Source organism: Anastrepha obliqua, chromosome 6, assembly GCF_027943255.1.
Source record: "Anastrepha obliqua isolate idAnaObli1 chromosome 6, idAnaObli1_1.0, whole genome shotgun sequence".
NCBI lineage: Eukaryota > Metazoa > Arthropoda > Insecta > Diptera > Tephritidae > Anastrepha > Anastrepha obliqua.
In genome coordinates this window covers 45,120,416-45,132,161 of record NC_072897.1, presented here as the reverse complement: position 1 = coordinate 45,132,161, position 11,746 = coordinate 45,120,416, and the positions used below count along the sequence as shown (strand labels likewise).

The 11,746-nt window shown below is 33.7% G+C and overlaps 1 protein-coding gene across 1 annotated transcript; it reads left to right on the top strand.

The window, feature by feature from the left end:
• The first annotated feature begins 1,342 nt into the window (after positions 1-1,342).
• Positions 1,343-11,507, top strand: LOC129250448 (uncharacterized). The gene is made up of 3 exons (XM_054890069.1): positions 1,343-1,420; positions 4,561-5,020; positions 10,021-11,507. The coding sequence occupies exons 1-3, from the start codon at positions 1,343-1,345 to the stop codon at positions 11,505-11,507; spliced, it is 2,025 nt and encodes a 674-aa protein (XP_054746044.1).
• Positions 11,508-11,746: the final 239 nt, after the last annotated feature.

Genomic DNA, 11,746 nt, shown 5'->3' with positions numbered 1-11,746 from the left:
AAATTGCAGTAATAACACAAGTTTATACTGAACTAAATAATATTAATTAATTTAGCAAAAAAAATTATAATTTTTTGTCTAACTCACTAAACCTAAACGATGTAAGAAGTATTATACGTCACGAAAAAACAGATGTAACTACAATAAATATTTTAGAATATTCAGATATATATTCAATATGAAAATAACATAATTCTGATGTCTAAATACCAAATAGTAGATAAAAATGTACAGGATATGAAATACCTACTCTATCTTCATATAAATGAAAAATATTAATGGACAAAAGAATCGCAAAATGTAAAACTAAGTTTATTAGAATAAAAAATTAGTCTCTCAAATAATATGTGAACAAAATTCAGAATATTCTTGCATTACTCAAATATTGGATAAAAGAAATGCTGAGTGTAAATTTATAAAGGAAAATAATGTACCGATACAGATATTTGAAAAAGGAAATATTCTAGTAACGGGAAAACATATAGTAGAAGGAAATGAAATAGAAGGTATAAAACTTATTCAATTTAACGAAAAAAATAACAATAGATAATATAATTTACAAAAATCAAGCCAAGATCCTATCTAGACTTATACATGAACAACATGAAGAAAAACTAACGGTATTAGAATTGTTAGAGTCAGTATCAATATACATATTTAATAATATAGAAGAATTATCTACAATATTTATACGTATTGAACCGCATCCTGTAAAATATACATTAATAATTACTATATTAACTACCACTTGTATAGGATTAGTATTCCTAACACTAAAAATAATCAAGATCAGGAACGAAATGGCAAGAACAAGAGTAACCGAAAGAATACAAAAAAGTTATGAAGCAGAACTTTTAAGATTACAAAGATTGTGAATCGAGGGCGATACATTTTTAATGAGGAGGGGGGTTAATAGTATACACTCACTGTATCCATGATAACGTATCACATTCCATAGAAAGTAAGTAGTAAACAGAAATAACAATGAGGCGATAAGTTAATCCTTGATAACGTATCACATTCATTGTTATGAAGTCATTATAAATAGATCTATTATTTAATAAATCGACAGTCGGGATACAACCGCTGTGTAGAATATAACTCAATGTACACTTTTGATACGAATAAAAAATATATTTTTATTAATACATTAAAGGTATATACATATTTAATTAACTTGTAAGGCTTGACTTGTAAGGCTTGACTTGTAAGGCGAGCACAAGCTAATGCATCGCAGCGTGAAGGTAATGCACGAAATAGATCTGTTGTACCTGAAATTATGCGTCCTGCTTTTAATTACAAAAGTCAAATTAATTACAGTATGTACGGATATATTGGAATAATGGACGCAATATGTCCACATTGTGATGCGGCTAAATTTCCAGGTGAAACGCCCGGCATGTGTTGTTCTAATGGCAAAGTGAGATTGCCACCATTAGAAACTCCACCCGAACCATTGTCTTCATTAATTTTAAGGACTTCTGAAAATTCGAAGCACTTTTTGAGTCATATTTAACAATACAATTCGGCATTTCAAATGACTTCTTTTGGTGCTACTAACATTATTAGAGATAATTTTATGCCGACGTTTAAGGTAAATACTTAAACAGGATTGTCCCAATCAATCTGAATCATAAAAGTATTCTATAGTTTTAACCCTAGAACACACACCCAGAAAATACCACGTAAACACACACCCGGGATACGTTTGTACCCGGGACCTTATTTTGCGGTTTTTTTAATGCTTATTCAACCGATTTCTATGATTTTTTTTTGTTTTGAAATGTATATTTTAATATATAACAAGTATTTTGTCTTTTGTTTCATTCGAATATTCCTACTGGTTCCAGCGATATGGGCAAATAAAGTCAGGACATGCAACAGTGGATTTTTGTTTTTGTTGTTGTCCTGATAAATGCAAAACAAAATAATATAATTTATAATAACATACTTGTAGAGTAACAACGAATACACATTTTGGTTTTTATTTCATTGAAATATTCTACCTGGTTCAAAAGATATGTGCGAAAAGGTCGCGCAAGGTATGGGTACGTAGGTAGCAAATACACTGGTATAACTGGTTTTTGTATTTTATATGCAGCTGCAAGGGTTGTTTTCACAAGAGGTGTTGTAATAAATGCTGCCTGTTGATATTTTCCTTATTGTATTGGTGCTCAAAAGTGTAAGAAGTGAAAATAAATATAACTGAAACTACAAATAACTGCATACGAAATGACTTCAAGAAGAAACGAATATTTATCAAGTGCAGCATATAGAAGGTAAAAAATGTAAAATAAGCAACAATGTAAACATATACTAATTTTTTTGCAGGCTAACTGAGGAACAGCGAGAATCATATATGCAATCTTTATTTGATGAAATTTTTGACGATGACGCTCCCTATGACTTTGACTCAGAAGATGAAGAAGAAATTCAATTCAATGACATTGAAATTGCTGATGACGATGCTGAAGTTTCGCAAAGTGCCGCAGAAGTATTACCTGATTATACGGACTATGAGGATGATGAAGAAGACGATGAAGAAGAAGAAGTAGAAGAAAATAATGAATTACCTGCTAGTGGCGAAAAATTTGTTGCACGTGATGGTACTGAGTGGATGAAAGAACCAAATGTAAGTCGTCAGGTACTCAGACAAAATATTATAAGAGAACGTTCTGGACCAGCTAGATGCACTGAAATGTTGTCAATAGAGCAAACATTCAAATGTTTCATTAACGTTGAAATGGCTGATATAATTATGCGCCACACAAATAAGTTAGCAAAAGAAACTTATAATGCTTACAACAATGCGCATCCAAACACAACTCCTAAGTCATGGACGCCTGTGTCAATAACATAGCTGTATGCATTTTTTGGCATACTTTTTATGACTGGTGCGAACCATAGCAATGGAGAACATGTTCGAGATTTATGGAGCGTCAAAAACTATCCTTTATATCGCGCCACAATGGGAGTCAACCGTTTCTGTTCGATATTGCGGTTCCTAAGATTTGACGATAAAAACACTCGTGCAACACGCTTACTAACTGATAAAGCAGCACCGATCAGTGAGTTGTGGACGATGATGAACAATAATCTTGCTGCACATTACAAGCCCAGCTCATGCTTGACGATTGATGAACAATTATTTCCTTACCGTGGACGCACACGGTTTACGCAGTACATACCGTCAAAACCTGCTAAATATGGTGTCAAGGTTTGGTGGATTTGCGATGCCACAAATGCATATCCACTGCATGGACAAATATATACTGGCCAAACAGAAACTGGTAGGGAAACGAACCAAGGCGAACGAGTGGTGAAGGATTTGTCTGCCAAATACCAAGGAAGTGACCGAAACATTACAATGGACAATTTTTTTACGACCTTGCCAGTTGCAGAACTGCTTCTCACCTGGAAACTCACGATCGTTGGAACTTTGCGCAAAAACAAATCATATATTCCTCAAGAAATGAAGCAGAACAAAAACAGGACAATTGGTTCAACGACATTTGGCTTCAAAAATAATGTGACAATGTGCTCTTATGTTCCCAAAAAAAAATAAAGCAGTAATTTTGCTTTCGACCATGCATAATGATGCTGAAATAGCTGACAGTGGGAAACCTGAAATAATTGAATATTATAATCGTACCAAAGGTGGTGTTGATCGAATGGACCAAATGTTTGCGGAATATCCAACACAAAGACAAACAAAACGATGGCCACTAGCGATGTTCTTCAACATGTTGGGCATTACAGCTCTTGCAGCCTACATTGTCTACGATTTGAATAACACTATGTTGCCTTGGAGAACAAACAACAAGCGTAAGCAGATCCTGCGCAGCTTGGCTGAAGCATTGTGTATGCCCATTATTGAAGCCAGAGCCATAAATCGTCAAGTGACGCGAAATTTTTCGACTAAAATTGCTATTGAAGCATATTTCAACCGACCGCTGGAATCAATGGTGTCAACAGCAGCATCAACATCTGCCGCAGCGGGCACGCCAAAACCTGTGCCCGGATCTTGCTATTTATGTTACGCACAAGAGGAAAAACGCCGTAGAAAAACCAGAAAGCTGTGCGCCAAATGTAAGAAGCCAATGTGTCTTGAACATTCGGTCACATCAACAAATTGCTCTATTTGCCATGATTTTCCTTAGATATAAGATGCATTTTTATAATTTTTATAATAAAAGTCAATAATATAATGTGTGAAATGAATATTTTTAATTTTTCAAATAAAAAAATTATATAAAAAATGTTTTTTTTTTGATTATTATGAGGATTTTTACTATTGGGGTACAAACGTATACCGGGTGTGTGTTTACGTATATAATGTGTTTGGAAGGCTCCTGAACCAATGGTCCGATCTGGTTCAAATTTGGAATTTGAACTCAAAACTAAATATTCTTCCTATATCCGAAGTAAGCGGTATAGAGGTATAGCGGTTCAAAAGTTACAACACTTCAAAGTTGAAGTGGATACATTTGTACCCGGGTGTGTGTTCTAGGGTTAAAAACTATTATGCAACATATACCTAAAATTGCATACATGTTGCAGATTCAGGTCCAAATTTGTCATCAAGCTGGTTCATTATTGCCATACGCCGACGCTGATTATCAATTTTTGCAAATTTATTTTATTGGTGATGAAAATCGAGAGTTGGATCAACGTTGTGCAATTGCTTTGAATACAAGACGAGAAATTATTTGTGAGCTACAAAGGTTTTTCCATCAGCATAACGCATTAGTTCAATTGTTCAAAATTGCTCTCGATCGTATGCCATCTGATAATAACAAAATCGTAATAAGGGCACCTTTTGGAGAGTATGATGAGGTTGCAATTGTAATTCGTGGTGATCAGTTTCAATCGCGTGATATTATACTTCATCGTAGAAATGAGCAATTGCAACGTGTTTCGGAACGTCCTCGTAGTTACGACGCATTAGAATACCCAATATTGCTTTGGAAAGGTGACGATGGCTACCATATCAATATACCAGTGATTGATCCACGAACAGGTAAATAATATTTTCAGTGTGTTGACATTTCATCATCTGTAGAAATTTCTTAAGGGGGAAGTCTACTGTGACAAGGGAAAAAACAGGCTTATTTTCCGGATTTTATTTCTAACAAAATATTGCTCGTACATAAAATCTATTTAAACTCTTATCTTTATTACATATTTAAGTTTTTGAAAAAAAAATTTTAAGTCAAAATATTCAAAATGGCCGCTGTGACACTTCTGCAAGCGCAGGTCCGCTTTTCTATACGGTGTACACGATATCTCGAGTTCTGATAAATTAATCAGCTTAAAAATTTAATTATATATTCTCTGTAATAGTGTCTCTCGTCTGACATAGGATTTTTTTGATATCGTTATTTGTTAAATTGTTATAAACAATAGTAACATCAATTTTAGGCAAAAAAAAAAGAAAAAAATTTCAAGAATTTTTTTTTCAACGCCAAAATTTTTTATCGACATAACCCTACCTAAAAAGTTTGTGCCATGAATTTTTATTCTTATCGATTGATGGTTCGCCCACAAGAACAAAATTATATCTTGAGATGTCGTAAACTATATCATCAGTACATCGTTGATATGTATGCCAAAATAGAAACAGCACGTCTTAATTTTATTCGTTTCAACCAAGCAAAATTAAGATCTGAACAATATATGCATTTACAAGATGCCATAGCGAATGATGCTAATATTAATGACATCGGACGTTTAACTATATTGCCATCTTCGTATATTGGTAGCCCACGGAATACGAACGAATATGCACAAGACGCAATGTGTTATGTACGAAAATACGGTCGACCGGATCTGTTCATTACATTTACATGTAATCCGCAGTGGGATCAGAGAATGTTAATGCAATGAGAAGGTGCAAATGTTACTGTAAGCTTTTTTTAGTACAATTGAGATCTGAAAGATTTGTAATAAGGTCATTTAGCACACCGAGTTTATAGACACCTCACTGACTTTTGCCCACACAAAAATTAGAAACACCACACATCTTTCACCTCAACACACAACACATTTCTCACCTCGACATTAAACCAATTAAATTTGTACTATTTTCGTATTTTTGAAATAATAAGCGAATACGTAAAATTTATTACATAATTTTTTTTTTTCAATTACATTAAAAAAAAAAAACGATTTTAAAAAATAAAATTTATAAAAAAAAGTTTGCACCGGGAATTGAACTCGAGTCTAACATGTGGCGAGGAAAAATAGGCGGTGCGTTTATTTCTTCGACTGTTTATTTTTTGACCATTTTGTTACTTTTGAAATGATAAGCGGATACATAAAATTTATTACAAATTTTTTTACGATTACATTAAAAAAATAAAAATTAAAAACGAAAAAAAAAATTCCACCGAGAATTGATGGCGAGTCACGTGGGGAGGATAAATACATTAAACTAATTAAATTTTTACTAATATATTTTCGTATATTTTTAAATAATAAGCGAATACGTAAAATTTATTACATAATTTTTTTTAATTACATAAAAAAAAAACGAATTTAAAAAAAAAAATTAATAAAAAAAGGTTTGCACTGGGAATTGAAATCGAGTCTAACATGTGGCGAGGAAAAATAGGCGGTGCATTTATTTCTTCGACTGCTTATTTTTTTACCATTTTGTTACTTTTGAAATGATAAGCGGATACATAAAATTTATTAAAAAATTTTTACGATTACATTAAAAAAAAACACATTAAAAAAAAAAAAAAAAAAAATTGGCGCCGAGAATTGATGCCGAGTCACATGGGGAGGATAAATACACAGTGCGTTTATTTCTGCGCCTGCGTTGTGAACCAAGGTTTTGTACATGCGTACATGCGTACATACATTCTGAAAGTAATTCATGAAGTTTTTCATTACATACATTCATAAATGAACGTATACTTTATATGTACATAAATGATGGTATATGACAATATACATACATAATATGTATGTACATGTCAATAGGAGGTATTTGCATTAAGAAAAAAAAAACGGTTTAAGATAAATCAACACTTATTTTATATTGTATGTCAATTTATAGTTTATGTATTCGACAGCATTTACATACATATGTAGGTATGTACATTTGTATATGAAAAACAATAATGCACAAGCGCAAGAACATCATCTTCCTTTCATACATATGTACATATGCATGTATGCCCAGTCCTCCAAACACCCCCGGCAGGCCGATTTGTATTCTCTTTGATCAGTGCGATGGCGCGTTATCATCATACAAGATCTGAGAATTGTTTGCTCACATTTCCGGCGGTTTGCAACACACAGCATCTCTCTAAGGTTTCAAAACGAATAAATAATATTCTCTATTGACTGTCTGGCCCGATGGAGGACTATGCCTTGGCAATCGAAGGAAGCAGTCAACATCACCTTCCCGGTTCTTTTTGCTCATAGGGTATACATATCCCATGTGTCAAGTGTGCGCAGAAGCTTGTGTTCTGGGTTTGTTAGAATGGTGGTAGTTTGTACATATATTTAAACACATATGTGAGTATGCGCGTTAGGCTTCCTGGATGGATATTAGAATATTTTCTCATCAATATGTGTATGTAAGTAGTTCAGATTTGACTGAAGAGATTCAATATAGGAATGCATATTCATATGATTGACTTTATGGCTGTTTTACATATAAATCAATTCTAATCAATAATGTTATATAGAAAATAAATTTCTAAATAAATTTCTAAATAACTGGTATTAGAAAAACCTGAATACACTATTTTAAATCAATTTCAATTAAACCAAATATAAAAAATGAAATAAAAATATTGAACAAAAAACTGTGCACAGGATTTGAACCTGAGTCAAATATGAGACGATGTACTGCATACGCGACGCGTCTTTCACGATTGCGCTAAACTACAATCATTAATGATCTTCTCTAAATCACTCATTTATTCGATTCGCAGTTTTATATGCACATATTCTGCGTTAGTTGAAAGTTTGTATGCGTAATTATATGAATATGCATGTGTGTATGCGCGTTTGGCTTTCTGGACGGATATTAGAATGATATTTTCTCATCAATATAATTTGGATTTGATGAAATAGATTATAGATATATGTACATATTTTCTGTTTTGATTGATTTATATAAAAGTTAGGTCATATCCAGTATGAACTATTTTATACCGAAAAGAAATTTCCATTTATAAAATACAAAAAAAACAGTATTTTAAAGAAATTTTAATTAAAATAAACTCAAAAATTTTACCAAACTTTCCTGGTTTGAATTGTAAAAAAAAAAAAAATGTGTAAGAAAAAAAAAATGTCTTCAGGACTCGAACCTGAATTATATACGTGCCAAAAAACAAAACGAATAATTCCGCCGACTTTAGCTTCTGCACCACAAACTAACTGCCGCGCGGCCTTCTTAATCGCAAATTTATTCGCTTCGATTTCCTTAGTAGTGTGCCGAAAAATCTTATGAACGTCCTCAGTAGTATGGTAAACGCAGAAAATATCTGAATTACTGTCCAAGCGTGGTAAGTAAATATAGAAACCCTCCACTCGCGTGGTAAATATCTGCAATTCCGACCTCTTCAGGAAAGTTGAATTTGAAATGACCTTATTATGAATCTATAAATTAGAACTCGAAAAAAGCTCTTTTAACATTTGCTCCTTCTCATTGCATTAACATTCTCTGGTGGGATGACATCAAAAACAATTTATTTGCAGGACAGTCGACAACCGATCATCATGACATTACTGCGCGTGCTTTTCGGCAAAAATGTAAAGCACTTATGGATTTAATTGTGAAATTATATGTATTTGGGGAGGTGCGTTGCCATATGTACTCCATCGAATGGCAGAAAAGGGGATTGCCGCACGCACATATACTAATTTGGCTGGTACATAAAATAACTCCGGATCAAATCGATAACCTTATATCAGCTGAAATTTCTAATCACACTGCTGATCCTGAGTTATTTCAAGTTGTCGTTAAAAACATGATACATGGACCGTGCGGTGAACTAAATGTGAATTCACCATGTATGATTGATGGAAAGTGTTCGAAACGATACCCAAGGCAATTTTCTTCAAACACAATAACGGGAAATGACGGATATCCGTTGTATCGACGTAGATCACCTAATGATAATGGCAAAACAGCAACCATTAGAATGCATAACCAGGAAGTTGAAGTTGATAATCGTTGGGTGGTTCCGTATTGTCCATTATTATCGAAAATATTCAACGCTCATATAAATGTGGAATATTGTAATTCTGTCAACTCCATTAAATATATTTGCAAGTATGTAAATAAAGGGAGCGATATGGCTATTTTCGGTGTTGCTGGTGATAATAGAAATGATGAAATTACTCAGTATCAAATGGGTCGCTAGCAATGAAGCTGTCTGGAAGATTATGTCGTTTCCAATGCACGAAAGACATCCTGTGGTTGTTCACTTGGCTGTACATCTTGAGAATGGCCAACATGTTTATATTAATGTAGCAAATTTATTGGAAAGAGCAGCGCAACCACCAGCAACTACGTTAACAGCTTTTTTCAAGTTATGCGAAACTGATACATTTGCGATAACTTTGTTATATTCTGAAGTGCCTCAGTATTACACATGGAATGTGTCATCGAAAAAATTTCAAAGACGTAAACAAGGAACAGCAGTTCATGGGCATTCTGGCATTTTCCAAACAGATGCAATTGGCAGAATATATACAGTACATCCAAACAATGTTGAGTGTTTTCATTTGAGATTGTTATTAGTTAACGTGAATGGCCCAAAATCATTTCAAGAATTGAGAACAGTCAACGGTCATTTGTGTGAAACATACCGTGAAGCATTCCAACTTTTGCATTTGTTGGAGGATGATGCACATTGGGATTCAACACTTCATGATGCATCTATTTCGGCTCATCCTCAATAAATACGAATGCTGTTTGCCGTTATATAATATTATCAACATGTATGAAATCAAATCCACTTGAATTATGGAACAAATATAAACATAATATTGCAGAAGATATTTTAATTCGTATGCGTTATCATGCAAGAAATCCTGATTTGTTGATAACTTTGGAAATGTACAACGAAGCTTTGATAATAATTGAAGATATGTGTCTACGGATTGCAAATAAAACATTAGTACAATTGGGTATGACCGCACCAAATCGTGACATGCATGATCTGTTTGATCGCGAATTGCAACGTGAGCAGGAATTCAATTCTAATGATTTGCGTTTATTTGTACAATCGAATATAACCAAAATGAATATTCAGCAAAAACATGTATATGACACAATCATGCAAGCCATTTCCAATAATGCAAGTGGGTTATATTTCTTGGATGCACCTGGTGGTACAGGCAAAACGTTCGTTATATCACTGATTTTAGCCACTATTCGATCGGGACAGAAAATTGCATTGGCACTTGCATCTTCGGGAATTGCTGTTATATTATTAGAAGGTGGTCGGACAGCACACTCTGCATTAAAATTGCCATTGAATGTACAGGTGATTGAAACTCCAACTTGCAATGTTTCAAGAAATTCTGCTATGGCAAAAGTTATGCGATTAACGTCAATTATTTTATGGGATGAGTGTACAATGGCGAATAAAAAATTACTAGAAGCATTTAATCGAACAATGCAAGATTTACGTGGTAACCAACAGCTTTTTGGTGGTGCTTTGATATTACTGTCAGAGGATTTTCGACAAACATTGCCTGTCATTCCTCGGTCAACTCCTGCTGATGAAATAAATGCCTGTTTGAAGTCATCAGTTCTTTGGAGATATGTACAAAAATTGACACTGAACATTAATATGCGTATTCACCTACAAAATGATCCAGCTGCCCATGAGTTTTCAAAACAATTGTTACAAATTGGTGATGGCAAAATACAAATCGACAGAACCAACGGATTGATCACTGTACCGAACAATTTTTGTACAATTACAAAATCGATAGATGAATTGATTGAATATGTTTTTCTAAATATTCTTCAGAATTACAGAAATCATGATTGGTTGAGAGAACGCGCCATTTTAGCACCGAAGAGCATTCATATCAATGCCATTAATTTTCAAATTCAAGCAAAACTCCCAGGTGTAGTCACGACATATAAATCAATTGACAGTGCTATGAATCAAGATGAGGCAATGAATTATCCAACTGAATTTTTAAATTCATTAGAACCAGCTGGTACTCGTATGCCACCGCATTGCTTGAATCTGAAAGTGGGTTCTTTGATTATATTATTGCGAAATATTAATCCACCAAAACTGTGTAATGGCACCAGATTGGCAGTGAAAAATTTATTGCCAAATTTAATTGAAGCTACGATCTTAACTGGTAAATCAAAAGGAGAAGTTTGTTTAATACCGCGTACCCCTATGATTCCAACTGATATGCCAGTTGAATTCAAACGATTACAATATCCTGTGCGTTTATCATTTGCGATGTCCATCGAAAAGTTCAAGGGCAAACACTTAACGTTTGTGGTGTGAATTTGGCGGAATCATGTTTTGCACATGGCCAACTTTATGTTGCCTGTTCCAGAGTCGGTACTCCCAGCCGTTTGTTTATTCATGCTCAAAATGGAAAAACAAAAAATATTGTTTATCCAAATGTTTTGGATTAAGTTTTAAATAGCTAGCAAATAATTAAATACATATTTTTGTTTTTATAAATGAGTTTGATTTAATATTTCACTTTATACGTAGCGAAGCACGTACCGGGACGCTAG

Coding starts and splice junctions, on each gene's coding strand:
- LOC129250448 (XM_054890069.1), top strand. CDS start 1,343: ATGGACGCAATATGTCCACATTGTGATGCGGCTAAATTTCCAGGTGAA. Junction 1,421..4,560: donor TGTGTTGTTCTAATGGCAAA/GTGAGATTGCCA, acceptor TACATGTTGCAG/ATTCAGGTCCAAATTTGTCA. Junction 5,021..10,020: donor AGTGATTGATCCACGAACAG/GTAAATAATATT, acceptor ATAATATTGCAG/AAGATATTTTAATTCGTATG.